The 19,819-nt window shown below is 37.6% G+C and overlaps 1 protein-coding gene across 1 annotated transcript in view; it reads right to left on the bottom strand.

The window, feature by feature from the left end:
* Positions 1–3,339: 3,339 nt before the first annotated feature.
* Bdnf (brain derived neurotrophic factor) overlaps positions 3,340–19,819 on the bottom strand; it is a 31,391-nt gene continuing 14,911 nt past the window's right edge. The window contains 1 exon segment of the mRNA XM_053743272.1: positions 3,340–6,946. Within this exon segment, the coding sequence (XP_053599247.1) occupies positions 6,182–6,946 (765 nt within the window). The 3' untranslated portion in view covers positions 3,340–6,181.

Below are 19,819 nucleotides of genomic sequence, written 5' to 3'. Positions count from 1 at the left end.
TTCTAACATGTTCCCAGAGATTCTGCTACTGCTGCTGCTGGCAGTTGGACACCATGCTCTGAGAATCACTGCATTAGTCCATTGGCAGAAGACATAGGCACTGCTCTCTACAAATAAACAGTGGTTGATGTCTTTTGGAGGTGTCTACTGTTTAAAGGTTTCTATTTTATGTCTTCTTTCTTTTCCCTTCTGACATGCACCAATTTCAGTTTAGAAACTATTTTTTAAATGTTGTGGCTCAGTAGAGTGAGCAGCCTGACTAAACAAATTTGAATGTGCGCTGCAGTACTTGATATGGATTTTTCCAAAATGTGAGCACTTATGCTAGACAAAAATATTTCCCCTGGGTTCAGCCATTCTATGCAAATCTGCTCCTGGTTTCTAAGGAACCATTTGAAATGGAATACAGTACCAAAGTGCAGTGCTGTGGAAGAATCCTTATGTGCTTTCTAAATGTAGAGTGTACAACCTCAAGCTCAGTATTTCAACCAACACTTTTTGATCATTTACATACTTAAAACATATCCTACCACTAATTAAAGCATTTTCTGTGAGATTTTTTTCAGCATAAATGGCTCATATTTCCAAAGGAAAGTATTTTTGTTTTGCCAGATCAAAAAAAAAAAAAAAAAAAAAAAGCAGGTGACACTTGAATATATAATGAATGCAAAGGTTTTGTTTAGTGTGTGTGTGTGTGTGTGTGTGTGTGTGCATGTGTGTGTGTGGTAGGATTTATTAATTGGAAAATTAGCCTTTACAATTCCACACTACTGATATTATCAAGCACACAGGACTTATGTTATTCAAAAAAGCAAATGGTGGGGTGGGGTAGGCTTCGATGTGGTGATTGGTGCCTACCAAATTACAGAAGAGATTGAGGTAAAGAACTATAGAAATGTATAATCAGGAAAATGAGAGATTGCACTCTATTTATGTATGATCTATCAAAATGTATAAATGCATTCTACTGTCAGGTATGACTAATTAGAGCAAATAAAATTTTAAAAATTTACAAAAGAAACCCTATGGTGTATCACATCAATAGCTCTTTTTGTTAATGAGGAATATAAGGTGTAAAAGACCACATAGTCTGTTTTTGTTAATTTTTAAACATTTTCTTCAGGAAATTTACTGCATCTAATCACACTTCAAAAAGCAAGGTGTTTGCATTCATTTTTTTCCCTATATAGAACAGTGGCAAGAATTGAAAGAAAAGATGAAGATATTTAGAAGATTAGAGACAGAGGTGCAGACAGGGTGCTTATTGGCTGGAATGGCCATACATAGTGGCTGAATCGGAGTGGTTGCACCCACTCTAGTCACTACACCTGGCTCTTGGTAGCAAGCTCACCAGCCACCAGTTTGTTCAATGTAGTCAACAAGAATCAGATTTCTAGCCACTCCCCCTACCCCTCCTACCCCAAATCGAAAACCACTCTTAAAACAACAAGTTAACCCATAGGCTCCATCAAACACTAACTTTGCTTTGAGGTTGAATCACATTTATACATGGATCTTTCTATACTAAATACTTCATCTACCTCTATTTATGAGCATGCATTGTTTCTTACCACTGTTTACCTTTATCGAAAATGTAGCTATTTCACTTAAACTGACTGACAGAGTAGGTTTAATGCTAGAACAGAAGAGACAGGAATGTTTTCCTTTAAACTTAAGTCCTACTGCTGCTGGGGTGCTGGCTGAGCCATGGCAAGGCCTGAAGATTTTTGGCAGTTCAAGAGGTGTTTGACATGTTATCTAGAGTCTAGCAACCATTTAAATGAATGAAAGATAACTTAATTAATTCCTTTTAAGGCTTAGTTCAAACTCTTCCTCAGAATTGTGATATTATTCATAGAACTAGTATAGGAAATAAAAAGACTTCATGGACACAGCATGACCACAGAGGCTCACTAATATGTCAGAAAACAATAGATGAAAGCAACCATCTGAGTCATTTCCAAGATTCTTAATGATTAAGCAGGTTTACCTTCTTGCCCAAAAAATGTAGTACAAACTGGTTACTCCCATCAACTCCAAGTTGGTTAAGTTGATGGATGTCTCCTTTTCACTGTTGTTTCTCTGACCTCATCGTCTAATAAAAACTTTGTCATGTTTACCATATTCTGTTAACATCAAGTAATTTGAATGTCATATTTGATTCTCGCTTATTCCTCAATCCCTTCATATAGTCTTTTTCAACTGTGATAATTGATTAAGCCTGAAGTATACCAAAGTTCTAATTCCTTGGCTGGGCTGTCATGACTGGCAGTCAAGGTCTACTCTTCCAGGGCAAATTCACTGGGTAGAATAGAGCAGTTCATTTCATTCGATCTGTTCTTCCATATACACAACACAAGTCAATGTTTGTTATGACTTTCCCGATCCTTATTTATAAGACAATACAAGAGGAAACCATGTGTGTATGTTTGAAATAGAAATGATACATTGCACAGATATAGTTCACCACGTTCTGGGATGGGTTGTTCAGTGTTCAAATGGGGAGTCTGAAGAGTAGGAACAGATGCTTTTTTTCCTTAATGGCCCTTTCTCTAATTTAAAATCCTTCCATTTATTTCCCTAAGATTTAGTGATAACTTTAAACACTTTAACTAAATTACCCAGCGGCTTGGCAGCCATCACGAAGGCAAATCTTTTTAGAAATCCTAGCAATCTGTTAGATCATGGGTACTATGATATAAAACCTCCGTGTTCCATGTGCAAAAATTAAATCAATGCAATAGATACAAAGACATTTCGCAAATGGCATTGTTTCCAAACCAAGGGTACATGACCTGTCTTCAAATATTGAGTTTCTATGTATTTTTTTCAGTAGTTAAGTTTCTAAATTTGGGTCAATTTATTCTAATTATCCCTAAATAGACCTACTTTGATTTTTTTTTAACAGTTATTTTATAGTCAAATAGAGCCAGCCAGCCCTGATTCATGGATCCCGATGTTGCTAGGATACATGGTTTGGTATTTGATGAAAGTATATCACTTCAAAGGGGAAAACTTTCAAGTGTCCTAGAAAATGACATTGTTTTCCACCATGGAAGACAGACTCAATCCTAGAGCTTCTCAGAAGCTCACCGACTGCAGGATTGGCACCAGTGCTTTGAAATTAGCATCCTCTCTGGAGGGTTATTAAATTGCTGCCACTAGTGAGGTTGATCTTAAAGCAAGGAACACACGTATTTATAATAAAACACGTTTTCATGTTTGTTTTACAGTGAAGAGAAAAAACCCAGAACCCCCAGATTTTATGTACTTTGAAAATATATTTAAAAACATTAAAAATTCTATATTTAAAACATATATTATATGTTAATTGGTACACTTAAATAGAACTTGTATTTACAATAGGCTTCTGATGCGGTTAAGTTTTAATGCCAAATTTTTTTCAATAACATAATTATATAAATATACTAAAATACAATAAATATTTTTTTTCTTGTTTTACATGGTGAATAATATCTTTACCATAGAGAGAACAAGGCCACAGACATTTACTTACATTTTCAATGGGAATCACCATAAAAAAGCAACAGGCCTGCTGCCATGCATGAAACACTTCTGCCACAAAGAGACCACAGCAAGACTTTAAAAACAAAACAAAACAGAACAGAACAAGAATGAACAGCAACAGAGAGAGAGAGTTTAACAAAATAAATCTTAGTTCAACATAAACCACCAAGCATGTGACTGTGATGTATCTTATTGGGTAAGAGAGAGCCACTGACCACACACTTGCTGAAATGTCTCCTGCAAAATTTAACAGATCTGGCCCTTTGCAGTACCTTAAGATTGTGGATAGGGACTTGTTTGTTTTTTAAATGTTGTCCCTCAAAGGAACCTGTGAAAAGTTAACATACAGCAGATATTCCAAAAGCATTCCTTACAGATGAAAAATAATTACAAAGATAATATTGTTGAACAGCACAACAAAACAAACCTATACTACATAAAGTCTTCCTTCTTTTAACAATAGGTACTCAGGTGGTACTCTAAAAGACAGGCTACTTCGAAATGAAAGACTGAATAACAGAAATTTGCTGATGGCATCTTCACTCCCTGGGTCACAGTGTACATCCTTGTTTGCTTATTTCTCACCCTGCTAAGATGTAGCAATTGCTTGCAGCTTCTTCTGACACTCAAGGACACTGTTTCAGGTGGTAAACACTATCATTTCCAGGTGTGGAAGTGAGCTGAATGGGTAGATAGGCTTAGCACTAATTTTCACTGGGGTCCACTTTTCCCAGGAACGCTATTTCAGATTCCTAATTTGACTTCTCCTAACCCAAAATGGTAGAGGTGAAGCAGTGACCCTCTTCTTGAACAGACAGAATGGGCAGGAGGTTGCTGTGACCTTCACTTGGGGAGCAAAGCTTTGTCAACTCTGTTCTGGCCTCTTCCATGGAGCAACACCTTCCCAAGTCTTGTCTCTGGACAAGATTTCTACCTCTCCAGGCCTGATCATTTAGCCTGAGTTTGGGGGCCTTTTCCTGTTCTCTCCTTTGACCAAAAGTTCTCAAAATATAAAACCCTGGTTTCCTCAAGTGTAATTTCAAAGCAAGTATGTGTTCTTGTAGCAAACAGCTTCTATCTCATTGCATTAATCTCATGATAGCAAATGCCACATTTGGCTCCAAATCTGCTCCAGGCTAATCCAACTTTATGCACAATTATCCAGGAGAGGAATGGAGGGCATAAGTCAGCTTGGGTATGGTTCTCCAGCTGAGAACCTCTTGAGCACAGTTAGATAATGTAGGCACTTAAAGCATGAGGTCCAAGCAACTTGACACATGTCATTCCAGAGTCACCTCTGAAGGGTGCTTCTGATGCTTTCCTTTTGGAAAGTCCCAAGTGCCATTCCCCACCTCTACCTAGGCCTTGGGATGGCCACTCAAAAATTCCCCCTGCATTGCCAGGAAATGGTATGTTCTACCCAGCCTCCATAGGGCTGTTCAGACTCATTTCACTGGCATGTAGATTCCTGCTCTGATCTAGGTTCTGAGTTCACAAGGAACTCTACCTTTCACTTGCAAGACACCGTGAAGCCTAACCATATTTTTTTAAAGCATTACCATGATTTACCCAAATGTTTACTCCTCATAAAAAAAGAATCTTGACTTCTGGGTTACTTCTTGATGTTCTTTTTCTCTTCTTTAAAAAAATAAAAATCACTGTTTCCACGAGTGTCACGATGTGACACAATTTGTACACTTGTTCACCACAGTGGTAAAATATTTTAGGGCAGGCAATTTATTTTTCTTCTTTAAGGTGAAGCAAAACAAAGAGGGGATCAAAGAGGGAGGAGGGGAAAGAATGTGCTTTGAGCAAATGTAGGTCCTTCCAATAAAAGATGCTTTCCCTGACCCACATCCAATGGGCTGGGGGAAGGGGACCTGGCAGGTGCATCATGGGAAGTGGAGTGTGAGCATTTTATGCAGTTGCCTTAAATTTTATTCACTTTCCAGTCATCTGATTGATATTGCAAACATCTTTACAATATATAAGTGTATCTTTTATAAACCAGAATAGACACTGAAGTTCTTTGCCCATCCCTACTCCCTGTGGGAACTAAAAAACAAAACAAACAAACAAACAAAAGAAAACACAAAACAAACAAAAATATACCCCTCCCATCCCCCATCCCCCTAAGCCAGTAAAGCAATGACAACAGCACCTTGACATTGTTTTAATTCCAACGCTATCAGAAGTTAAAAGCAGTAAAACAGATATAGTACTAACAAGAACGTAGATACTTACTGTCTAAAATGTAAACGGAATGTTTTGGTTCAAATTTTTGTTTTTGTTTTTTGTTTTTTTGTCTGTTTTCTGAAAGAGGACAGTTTATTATCAATTCACAATTAAAGCAGCATGCAATTTATTATTATTTTTTTAAACTTTTTATGTTTTCAATTCTTGGCAACGGCAACAAACCACAACATTATCGAGGAATGTAATGCAGACTTTTTAAAGTTGTGCGCAAATGACTGTTTCCCTTCTGGTCATGGACATGTCCAATAAATAGATTGTAGAACCACTGTACTGTATAAACTTCATTTATACATGCAGTTCATAAAATTATTTTTTCTTAACTGAATAATTTACCCTGTTATGTATATATACAAATAGATAATTTTTGTCTCAATATAATCTATACAACATAAATCCACTATCTTCCCCTTTTAATGGTCAATGTACATACACAGGAAGTGTCTATCCTTATGAAGCGCCAGCCAATTCGCTTTTTGCTATCCATGGTAAGAGCCCGCACGTACGACTGGGTAGTTCGGCACTGCGAGTTCCAATGCCTTTTGTCTATGCCCCTGCAGCCTTCTTTCGTGTAGCCCATGGGATTGCACTTGGTCTCGTAGAAGTATTGCTTCAGTTGGCCTTTCGACACAGGGACTTTTTCCAGGACTGTGACGGTTCCACCCGACATGTCCACTGCAGTCTTTTTATCTGCCGCCGTGACCCACTCGCTAATACTGTCACACACACTTAGCTCCCCGCGGCGGGCGGGGTCGGAGTGGCGCCGGACCCTCATAGACATGTTTGCAGCATCCAGGTAATTTTTGTATTCCTCAAGCAGAAAGAGAAGAGGAGGCTCCAAAGGCACTTGACTACTGAGCATCACCCTGGAAGTGTACAAGTCCGCGTCCTTATTGTTTTCTTCATTGGGTCGAACTTTCTGGTCCTCGTCCAACAGCTCTTCAATCACGTGTTCAAAAGTGTCAGCCAATGATGTCAGGCCTCGTGAACCTGCCTTGGGCCCATTCACGCTCTCCAGAGTCCCATGGGTCCGCACACCTGGGTAGGCCAAGCTGCCTTGTCCTCGGACGTTTGCTTCTTTCATGGGGGCAGCCTTCATGCAACCAAAGTATGAAATAACCATAGTAAGGAAAAGGATGGTCATCACTCTTCTCACCTGGTGGAACTAAAGGAGAAAGCAGAAAAAATACAAAGAAACTGGTTAGGGCTTTCTTTCACACGGATGCCATGTGGCCCATCTGATTATAATTCCAGACCATTCTGCGGGGTCAAGGTTTTTTACGTCTTGGTGATCAACTCCAGCTGCACTAGACACAAATCAATGTCAGTAGTGTGCAATATGTGGTTTAATATAAACCAGAGACATGCAGTGTTCTCCCCAGGACTTAGCATATAAACCTGAGATTAAATGGCTTCTAAGTCAGTGAAAAAACTGTGGCTTCATTTCTCCTCTTTCCTCCCACTTTAGCAGCTTCGTAAGTTTAATTTTTAATGATCTCTGCTCATGCTGTCACAAGAAACACAAAATCAGAAATGTTACTAAGCAACAATTGCAAGCATAATTTTTTTTTTCAAGTTAGCAATGCTGTCCCCTTGTAGGAATGTGTGACAAAAACAGAGTGGCCTGAGGGGTCAGAGGGGTCTCTCCTTATGGGATGCCTAGTCACGAACAGCTATCAGAGAGCTAAAAGGAGATTTTACATTATTTTTCTTCTCTCACAGAGATAATCTATTATAGTGAAGATGACAGATAATTTCACTGGGTTTTACAGATAGGGAAACCAAAGACCATATAGGACTGGCCTTGTGTCCTGAAGAAAGTTTATATTAGCATTTGGGGCTCTCAACTCCAGTGTTCTTTCTGCTACACCTGGGTGGTCATCACTAAAAATGTTTTGCTTATTCCCAAACAGAAATCATTTTCTCTACATTCATTTTAATGATGTTTCTATGCCTGAGGCTGATGTCATGAAAACAATGTGTCAACTTAGGAAAAAACTGGAAAAGTCAGCATTAAAAAGGAGTTTAAGTCAATTTCAAATGCCTCCCATATGCAGACTCCATGTTTATGCCCACGAATTCTCTGAAGCCCTCACCCTTTGGCTTTTCTGGCTAGTACACTGATCTAGCTAAGAAAGTTCAACTTCTCTTTTTATTGGAAAGGTGGTCCTCTGTGTGTGTGTGTGTGTGTATATGTGTGGGTGCGTGAACTCTGAGTTTATCATGACTTTAAAAAAATCTGAGTTGTATTTTACACACTTGGGAATAGGCAGTTAGTGTTTCTTTCTGTGTGTTTGAAGTTTCCTGGGAAGTCCCTTAATGGCACACCACAAAATTAATTTCTTCCTTTTTGCCAGAGGGTTTCTCTACTCTAAATTTGGCTCTACATCTGCAAGCATGCTCTAGGAAGCCAATTAGGATGAATGAACAAGGAAAATGAAAACATACCTATAAACCAACCCAAGGTTACCGTCAGGTGGTAAAGGACTTCAGAATCACTTACCTGAAGCACTGTGTCCCTTAGTAGTAAAGAGGAGCATTCCCCAGCCCTGACACTAATGTTAATCCTACTTCTCTGTTCCAGAGCATGGACTTATAAAAAGACACACACACACACACATCATCATCATCATCATCATGCTGTGCAAGTTCCTAGGAAAAGAGACAGTTTCCACCTGTGAAGTATTACTGAACATGAAGCCAACCTACCTCCAATCAGTAAGCCACAGTACAGAAATGGCTGAAAACTCTTGTATTGAAAAGCAAATGGTTTTGTGCCCTACTTTTGAAAGACAGAACATTTTACCACCAAAAGACTGTATCATTCCTAAATACCAATTTCCTGGTAGATTCACTCTTCATTTGCACACAAGCAAGCATACTAAGAAGTGTGTAGACTGCACAGTGATCTGAGATTAGGAAAGGCAAATTGGTTTGAATAAAACGTGGTTGTTCATTCTGCTAATATTTAAAGTTTTGTGAATGTTCTGGATGCTGTATCATCAAAGAAATGGATCCTCCAAGGAGGTTTCTATTCTAAGCAGGCAGTACTTCCACCATTGAATGAAATAAAACCCTTTCTCCTAATATTCCCAGTCCAAATTAAAATAACCCCAGGGGCTCCTCAAATGTAGGTCAATTAAAGAATGCAAATTTAGGATACTTTACTGTAGTCACCTATATCATATTGGTGGAAATTTGCTGTTTTTGCTTTTTTTTAATACTATTATTTATCAAATCTATGATACCATCAATTTAAAACTCACCATTTTATATACTGTTAAGAAATAAAAATACAAACTATTGCTCTGTGCTTAGAACTTATATTCTATTTTTACAGAAAGAATTATTTTAGATTTATCTGGACACATTTTATCCTATATAATTTTGTGCATATATTAAAGAAAAAGCAAAGTGAATTTTTTTAAAATATCTTTTTAGTTGTCAATGGAGCTTTATTTTACTTATTTACATGTGGTGCTGAGAATCTAACCCAGTGTCTCACACATACTAGGCAAGTGCTGCATCACAGAGCCACAACCCCAGTCCTAGAAAAGTAAAATTTTTAAGGCAATGACAACTGTCCTATGACTAGATAGCCAACAATAACAAAATAATGTCAACTAGAGGATATAAGCCCATTGGAGAAATGTTAAAAAAGAAAAAAGGTGAATTTTAGAATGAACGCCATGTAAGTTTAATAAGTATCTACTAAGTACCCACACTAACAGCTTATAATGGTCTGAAGTACTGAGGCATCTTAAGCTACAGAGTTGGAAAGTTATTTTGTTATCACTACTACAATAATGAGTCTTTTAATGACACCTTTTTCTGTTCTCGACTTGAGGTTTATTCTTTCACTGGTCCCCATTTACCTTTTTATTAACAGCTTTATTAGGATAGTAATTAATGCTTTATGATTTTCTTACCAGTGCCACAAGCAAATACTCTGAAGGAACAACTGACATCTGAGTAAATATCACTTGGCTTTCATTGTAAGTCCAAACATGGCAGCATTCAAAGCCGAACATCTGCAGAGATTCAGTAATTAACTAAATAGTGATAAAGTCCAACCCCACACCTCCAGCACTACCCTCTGCGTGACACTTCTGCAAGTCTATCTGCTACACACAAGGTCTTCAAGCAAATGGATCCAACACCAAACTCAATACTTTCTTTTAGAACAATGGTACTTTCCACCTTTTCTTTTCTTTTTTATTAACAATGTTTTCTTTCTTTCTTTTTTTTTTTTTTTTTTTTTTGGTGCTGGGGATCGAACCCAGGGCCTTGTGCATGCAAGGAAAGCACTCTACCAACTGAGCTATCTCCCCAGCCCAACAATGTTTTCTGATATTTTGGGCAATTCCAGTGTAGGCTAGAAATCCTGGAATGGATACATTTATTGCCAACCTATGTTTTCCTTCAAACTATTTCTACTACCAATCCCTTTTTTCTCTACCCCACTGCCACACCTTGGCTCAGTCCTTGCCATCTCATTTTGCAACTCTAATTTCCCCTCACTGTATTGAACAATACTTTTAGCCCCATTCAACTCTGATGCACACTTCCTGATTGACCACTCTCATGCTATTGTCTTACACAAAAAATTGCAATAGCTTTTGTGTTCCATCAGATCAAATCTAGCCTCATATTCAATACCATCCAAGATCTGGCCTCACCCTACTTAGCTAACTTTCTCAGATTACTCAGTGCTTCACTTTTTTATATTAGTGCTTCATCACAGTTGCTCTGATCAGGCCAGAGTGCTTTATTGCTTGGAAGTGACTTGTTCTGCTATTCTGACAAGTCAATTGATTGATCAATTAATCTCTCTCCCACCTGCTTCCTTCCCTCTCTCTCCCTCTCTCCCTAACTAAATCTTGCTTATCCTTCATGACCTGTTTCAAGCACCATATCATTCCGGCCACCTTCTCTAATGAATCTAGTATACACTGCCTTTCTTCTTTAAAATTCCACATTATTACCTTATTTAGAACTTCATTCCCTACTCACTCATTAATGGCATTTGCTAATTAAAACCAGTCTTCAGTTGGAAGATAAACTCTCTGAGGGACTGGATCACATTTGATCTCCCATAATGCTAACACAGAAAAATTAGTAGTAGTACTCAGTAAAAACTTCCTAATTGATTTATTAAACTAGAAGAAAAAGACAGTACTGATATAATTTTCATAAGAAGCCTTTTTGTTTGGAAGGAAACAGTGAATACAGTGAAATTCTTAGGTAAATTATGGGCTGTACTAACCTAAATTATAAGCTCTAAGGAATTTGACAGATGGCAATTATCAGCCACAATTTCTTTAGTTCTTTGAATGGGGTAAAACTTTGAGTGATTAAAAAGCAATCAATGCTATGATATATTAACTGCTCTGCTACATCCTGTGTAGCTCTGTTTCTAATGGATCTATGGGAGACTTAAAGTGTATTAGTAGTAAGAAGAGCAGAACTTAGAATTTTCAGTCTTTTAACTTCCTTTTTCTTGTTTAACACTCTTCAGTGAGTAATCTTACATTCTATACTTGGAAATCATAAAAAATTAAGAGTTTTCATGTCATTTCTGCCCCTCAGATGAGTCTTGATCAATTGAAAGATACAGAGCCTATGTAATATTGCTGAGTAGGTCATTAGTCTACATATCTATTTTTAGTTAATAAATACATTGGTACTATCTCATTTTGTTCCAAGGCTTACAACAATCAACTCAACCACATCTATAAAATGCTAAGAAGATTTTCTTAGCCCCACTCTCAGGAAATTCAATATAATACACAGGGCTAAAAAGAAAAATCAACAAGGTTAGAAAAGAAGTCTAGCTTGAAGCATGACTCACAGGTCTTAAACCTTCGACCGGAAGAATATCCATCACAGCATGCTTTCCTGCTATAGCACAGAAATAATTCACGTTTTTCTAAAAGACTACAGAATATTCACAAACATTATCTAATTTGACTGTTATAAGGAGACAGGTCAGGTGTTATTATTCCCATTACACAGATGAGACAATTATACTTCAGAGAGGTTAAGTCATCTGACAAATGCCACTAAATTAACAGGTCAGTCACCCATCTCCTGAGTCAAGATTTACCATCAGGTCATGCTGCCAGTTTTAGAATATTAGGCTCAGGGAAGAGAGATGCTATGACAAAGGAGCTTGTAAAATATGGACACAGTGTTCTGTGGTTCTGTATTTCCTGGAGCCCAACTTTCTAAAGGCAGCACCATTAAGACACTACTTTGTAGGATTGGATTAAGCATGATCCCTGAGATCCTTCAACTTGTTAAGGCCCGATTATTCCAGTGAATGGAATTTCAGATAATGTCCTCTTCATCTAAGAGAAAGCTTTGCAAAAAAAATGCAGGCATGTTAGAACCAAGTTTCCAAGGCCAAACTAAGAAGGGGAACCAAAGAACAATACAGGTAATTTGGATATATTAAAAAAAAAAGAAAAAAATCAAAATTTTATTTGTTCCCCTGTCCTTCTGGGTTTTATCTGTGAGCATATCATCAAAGAAAACATAGATTAATGATATGGTGGCTCATTTTAGACAGCTCTATAAATGACAAGAATAATGATAATGTTAAAGAAATGATCAATTAATATTTAATTCCTAACGTACATGATACAAACCTACCAAGAACACTTTAATGAAATCTTGCATTAATATCAAAAAATCTTTCACTTGCATCTAGTTTCACCACAGCTATGTATCGGTTATCCTTTTGTTTGTTCAATTTTCAAATATGTAGTCTATTTTCCAGTCTTACAGCCAGAAGAGAGGCAGGACAGAATTGTAACTAAAATAAAAGGAGAGAAATGACCCAGGAAAGGTATGGGTAGAATTCTGGAGTGAGAGAAGTTACTTCCAGGAAATGAAGAAACATTTTGTATTTTTTTTTTTTTTTCAGTGCTGGGAACTGAACTACTGGGGATTGTTTGTGAGGCAAGTACTCTACCAACTGAGCTATATCCCCAACCCAAGGAATACTTTGTGAAGAGAAGGTTATGAAAAATTTGAATACATACAAAAGACACCACTGGATGGATGGCAGCTTGATTAATGGTGAGGAGGTGGGAGGCCACGGACTAAGCATTTGCAGAGAAGAGATCTGGACTAGGAATAGTGAGAACTAAGATGGAATGACTGTCAGATTTTAGAAGACTCTGAGGGTGATAAAGAGATTGGACATTACTTTATGGATACTGAAGAGCCACTGAACAGGGGAATACTTCAAGATTAGTTTATTACTGCATGAGAGACTGATAAACTAGAAGAAACAAATTATTTTACTGATTTTATTCTTAGTGACTATTGAGTTTGCAAAATAAATACTAAGAAGCTACTTAAGTGTGGAGCTATGGGTCTGGAGCTATCTATTGATGAAAGTGGATCACAAAAAGAAAAGTGGGTACAAAGAAGAGTTGAGTCTTAACTGTGTCTGGGTTGGCTGAAAGAACAGGATGAAGAGGTATGGTGAAACTACAAACTCATTCAAATTATAATTATACCGACAATTGGTTCCATGGCTCAGCACTTTTAATTCAAAGATCTCCAAACACTTGGCAAATATTAAGTAATTAAGACTCATAGGACCCTGGAGATGCAGGTAACTATAATTATCCCCATTTTGTACAGGAAGAAAGAGGATCAGAATTTTTAATCAACTCATCCACTTGCTGTGGTTCCCCTGATAGAACAAGATCAGAACTCAGACTCCAAAGAAAACTAGGCCTTCACATACAGGTACTAGTTTGTTTTATCCCTCTACATTATTTCTACATGATTTTCTCTTTGAATATGTATTGCTTAGCCAAGAGTAAACAGACAATAGACCTGTATTTTACTTATTTATATGTGGTGCTGAGAATCAAATCCATTGCCTCACATGTGCTAGGCAAGCACTCTACACTGAGCTACAACCATAAGGGGATAGGAAGGATAGTAGAATGAAACAGACTTTATGTACATATATGACTGCATGACTGATATGCTCTACATGTACAATCAGAAAAATGAGAAATTATACTTCATTTACTTATGATAAATCAAAGTACATAAATGCATTCTGCTTTTATGTATAACTAATTAGAAAAAATTAAAAATTTTTTTTAAAAAGACTAAACAGGGCTGGGATTATGGCTCAGTGGTAGAGCGCTTGCCTAGCATGTGTGAGGCACTGGGTTCGATTCTCAGCACCACATACATATAAATAAGATTCATCAACAACTAATAAAAATATTTTTTAAAAAAGACCAAACAAAGTCACACCAATTAAAAACTCCAACTATACCTCAAAGAAAATAATTAAAAATCAGATTCCATAAATAAAATGGAAATAATGATTATTACAAATACTTACCTATTTATTTGTATAACTAGTTGATTGAAACTAATATTTTAGAAAATTATATCAGATGATGTGGATGTTCCAAAACTTTGAAGGAAGTATCTTAAAAATGTACTTTTTAACCCTACAGCAGTTAATGTCCAAGGGTATCCAGATTGTTTCTATGATGGTTAATTTTAGGTGTCGGCTTAACTCTTAATTCTAGGAATGCCTAGAAAACTAGTAAAACATTGTTTTGGGGTGTATCTGTGAGGATGTTTCCAGAAGGGATTGGCACATGAGTCAGTGGACTGAGAAGTCCACCCTCAATGTGGGTAGGTACCATCAAATTGGCTGGGGGTCCACACAGAACAAAAACAGAAAACGATTTGGTTATCTTTTTCCCGCAGCTGGTATACACTTCTTCTCCTTCCCTTGGACATCAAAACTCCAAGTTCTCTGGACTTTGCATCTCAGGTTCTCAGGTCTTTGAATCTAGACCAAGTGCTACTACCCACATCCAAGGGGGCCTTAGCTTGCAAAGAACATATCATGAAACTTCTCATCCTCCATAACCACGGGAGCCAACTTACCTAATAAATCTCCTTCTATATATTTATATCTATCTCCTATTGTTTCTATTGCTCTGCAAAACTCTAATATAACTTCCTATAAAACATAGTCCTTCATATCAGAGTACTTTCAGATTTGCCCCTAGTGAGCAGCACTTGCAAACATTACTTAGCCTAAGAGTGCCAGGGAAGTTGTTGATTTTCAGTTCATACCCGGAGTAACTACCATGAGATAAACAACATATGTTTCCCTGAATCATTAATTTCATGAATAAATTTACATGTATCTTTGATAGCATCATAGCTCTAGTTCTGTGTCCTGCCTCTATTCTCCCACTCTATCCTGAAAAAAATAAGATTATTTGAATGACAGGAGACCTATCCTTCTTCAAGAGTAAAACTATATCACATACCCGATAAGGATAGAGATCAGGCATTCTCCCCTGAATTATCACCTAGAGCAATTTGTACAGCATGTTGCATAAGCCAGGTTCCTCAGACACTGAAAGGCCTAATTCTTTTTGTGCTGGTATTATCTGCAATGTTCTTAGAGAGGTGCAGTTAAAGTTAGGTGGAGGTTTTTGTCAGTGAATAATATGTTTCTTGCCACCTGGCATTCCAACCTCAGGCACAGCTGCCACCATACAGAGGGTCCCAACTGCTTCCATCATTATTTTCCCAGGAAACCTACTGTTCTACTGTAACAGATGAAGGTTCTCTGAATGCCAAAGCCACCAAAGCTAGTAATCCTATCTGTGCCTTACATTTCTCTTTCTGTCACAAGCAACATTGCCCAAGTAGTACACACTTTTAGCCTATAACAGAGAAGTCTTAGCACCAAGCATACCCAATTTACTCACATATCAAATGAGTAGGTTGTCAGAAAATGCCTTTCTAAGTATTCTTTAGAACTACCATGTTTTAGTTTAGAAGATACAAGTGGCAGATGATGCTCAATTAAAAAGTGTAACCATCTTAATTAGGATTTCCCTTTCTTTGGAATTTTTGGTAGGATTTGCTATAATTCACTAGAATTAGATTTAATACTATATTACCAAATTTCCCTACCTGGTAGAGTGACCTTAATTAAATGATAGTTCCATTAGTTCCAAGAATTTTTAGTGACTGACTCTAAAAATTATCAAATAAACACTATACTTAATTATATGTGTTCAACACTATGAAGTCATGGGAGGGGGGATTTTCTGTAAAGGAGAATGACTCTAGAAGTGATAAGCAGGGAGAGTAAAAAAAGTGTTATTGTCACTTAGACATTTAAATTGTTCTTAAAAATATACTTTTGAGTTTATAGAAAAATTTCAGAATGAAATTAATTTTATGCAGCCTAAAGTCTCAAACGTCAGACAATGTTTTGCTTGAATGGTACATTAATAAATTAAGTCTATTAAGGCAGTTCAAACTTGTTAGTAAAAATGATCCAACAAAATGAGGTTTATAGAACCTAAAGTTGGAGTTTTAGAAAACATAGGTTTGAGATAAAATACCATGGGTTGGAATTAAATGAAACCTTACTTCTCAAAGTGTGATCAATGAACCAGCAGCATTAGCATTGCCTAGAAGTTTATAAGAAATGTAGAATCTCAGCTTCCCCTCCCTTATCCCATCCACTCCACCCACCCAGAACCTGCATTTCAACTAGATTCACATACTTCAAGGTGATTCATATACTCATTAAAGTTGAGAAGTACTAGACTAAATAATAAAGAGAAAGGCAGTCACTTAGGATAAGTAAATTAAGGGGTTAAAGTCAACTTAAGCATTATGGTACTTTCTCTGCTTGCCACGGAGTTACCTATCATCTTTCCTCTTTGGTTCAACTTATTTTATTGGGACACTCATTATGTGGGAAAGCATCTTTGCTTTTGTAATGGTGTTAAGTAAAATCTGAGTTCTCTTTATGTCAACTGGCTTTTCCGTGTCTATGCCGTAAAGTGCAGGATACCTATAAACATGATTGGCTAAATAAAAATTTATAGAGTACTACTGATCTAAATCTGGACATCTACTAATTGTTCATTTTTGCCTAAGTGCTCCAAGACAAGTACAAGCACATGCGGCCTCCCTAATCACTTAACACAGCCTAGTAACACTCATTCAATCAGAATCATAGTGGGAGTGATGTGACCAGCTATAGAGGTGAGAGATTTCTAGGTACTTTTACTTCAGCCAGATGTCTCTGGTCCTTGTGAATTCCTTCTTTTCTGAAATGGCGAATTAGAAACAGAGACAGGGAGAACTCACCCACTCAATGGCAGATTGCTTATTTCTAGACTTGTCCTGAAATCAACAGATCTAACTCTGACCTACCAAGTATCATGAAATTCAAAATAAAGCAAAAAACAACAAAATAACCCACTGAACAAAACAGCAAAAGAAACAACAAAACCCTATTATATATTAGTGTATGTACCAAGCATCAACTCCCTGCCCCTACAATGAAATCTCTCTCTACAACAAAATGCCCAGCAGACAACCCAATTTCTCAGTTGGTGTCTAATATTTATAATCATTTGCTTCAAGACTGAAGTATTCTAATAGGTTAAAAAAAAATTAGAAAACCCAAGAAAACGATTGAGATTTTTGGCATTGAAAAAAAAAAAGATGAGGGTAAATATTGATGGAGCAGTTCTAAAAAGAACTGAGGGTTGGTCCACCATTCAGGTTTTTTACAAAAGACAGCAGTGACAGCTAGATTTCAAGCACCTAGAACCAAGTTCACCAGTCCAAATGCAGGTGACTTGCACTGGCAACCTTGATGGTATGGCAAATCCATTTTCAAACAGATGGGGCTGAGGTGACACAGAGCCTTATTTTCCCTAGTGGCATCTTGAGTGTTGTTGGGTTCCACCTTCAACCTCATGTTGACAAGTACAGATGTCAACACAGCTAAGGGACTGCCTGCTCCAAATTATACACAAGGCAACTCCTAGGAGGGGGTGTTGTGAGAGCAAATTGGGGCACTGTCTTCCTGCCTCCAAGAGTAAGCATGCTCTGTACCAAAAAACAATGCAAGGATGATGCAATTACATCCTTTGTCCCTGAGGGGAGAACATGTGGTAACTCTTGACATAAGGATAAAGGGAATCCCCCTTTTAGAAAAGAAGTTTGCCATAATGTGCTGATTGGAAGGTGCCAAAACAATCACAATTTAAAACAGGAGAGAAAAAGAAAGTCCCGTCTGTCTTATGTCAGTCTCTTCCTTCAGAATTGGCAACTTTATAATCAACAGGTTACTTACAGAGTATGGTTGGACACCCCCGAGTCCCTGCCATGAGATTCCATGAGAATTTGGTCAGCTGGAAGCCCACAGCCCACTAGATTTGGTTGCACATAACTACGCTCCTAATGGACCCGGGAACTGGGGTAAAGGCATGCCCATCCTGGTTTTTCCACAGATGGTGCTCCTGAAATTTTCCATGGCCAATGTATTCCTGTGGTTAATTAGTTATCAGAGCAATTTCCATTATAGCAAGAATACCTGCACATAATTAGACCCATCAGAAGACAAAACCGGCAGGCTTCAATGTCATTAATTCAAAAGGGCTAAGATGAGAAAGGAAAAGGTAAGTTTCACTTAAAGAAGCAACCTCTCTAGACCCTCTCTTCTAAAGTACTCAGAAGATAAACTTTAAAAAGCGAGAGAGGTAAAAGTGAGAAGAAACTGGAAAGATAAACTGCTTCTAGAGACAAAAAATAAATAAATAAAAAAATAATGCTTCTTTCCAAAATACTAATGCCAAATCCTAGGGGAAAGATAAAATTAGCAAGAGAAGGCTATTAGCTCCCTGTTGCTCACCTTTATGAGACCATTTTCAGGAATCAGTCTATTCCATTCCACTGAAGCGCAGCACACACCACAGCCCTTCTTCTGGGATGCACAGTCATACCATACAGAAGTGTGTGGGTAGACGCCAGAACATGTGTGGACACGCAACCCTTTCTGTAGAAACTCAGTGTTCTGAGAGTTAACAAGGATTAACCTGCACACATGGAGAAAACTGGTGGTTCCACACATCCAGTTGTCCTTCAGGTTATTTTTGCATCCTACTCTATAATTTCTTTTAATTACTTACAGTAAAGCACAGGAAAGTGCTCATTATTTGTAGCTCAATGCAGGAGGGAAAATAATTGAATATGTTCCCCTGCCCACTGCCCTACCCCAGTGCCCTACTCTTCTAAGTGGCACTGTTCATCTGAATAATACAAAGAAGGGAGTTTCTGAGTTCTGTGCATAATGAGCCATGTGGACCCTATTCAAGAAACTGGCTGTGCTCCCAGCTACTATAAAATATAAGGAAAATATTAACATCTCAGATGACAAAAGATCCATATGGCTGGTCAGAAAATATTCACATCACTTAAGCCATTGGAATGTACCTACATGGAAACATTCAATTCTGTAGTACTCTGAATGTCAGGAAGTAAAAATGATCTCTACCTCTTTCTGCTAAAATTGGATTGCTACAGATGACATACAAACTCAAATGCCTAAGCAATGGAATGGGGCAGTATTTCTACATAAGGACAGCATTGTTGACTGTGGTAGTGTATATGGGGGAGATTTTTGGAAGGTGCTCTGGGCAGCAGGATAAATGAGAAATAATACCAAGTTTATCTTTATATTAAAAATGACCAAAAAAAAAAAAAAAGGGGAGTGTTCATTAACTAAGAGGTAGATAATCTGATGAGGAAACTGAGACTCAGAGGGGTAAATTGCCTAAGACCATACGCCTTACAGAATTTAAATCTGGACAGCAGTGCCTCCTTCCATACAGGGTCAAATGCAGATATTTTCTATTTCAAGGGAGGTCTACTTGGCAAAGATATCCTGTAGCCTTTGTGTATCAGATTCTTACTAATGTAAGGAAAGCCCCATAGGATAATTTCTGATATTCACTTTGTTTACAAACAATTTTCATGGAGATTGAATATAACCCTAACGTCTGTTACTGCCAAACATAATTCCCAAAGTGGAATTATGCCCTCCAGGAACCAACCATACACGCATACTTAATAGGACAGAGTGTCAGAACAATACATGAAGGTAATTTGTTGGAGATGTCTGAACATTTACCCCGGAGATACCTCTGGGCATTGG

The sequence above is a fragment of the Sciurus carolinensis genome, chromosome 11 (assembly GCF_902686445.1).
Source record: "Sciurus carolinensis chromosome 11, mSciCar1.2, whole genome shotgun sequence".
Lineage (NCBI taxonomy): Eukaryota > Metazoa > Chordata > Mammalia > Rodentia > Sciuridae > Sciurus > Sciurus carolinensis.
Note: the sequence above shows the minus strand (reverse complement) of the source record. Positions and strands in the feature narration are given on the sequence as shown.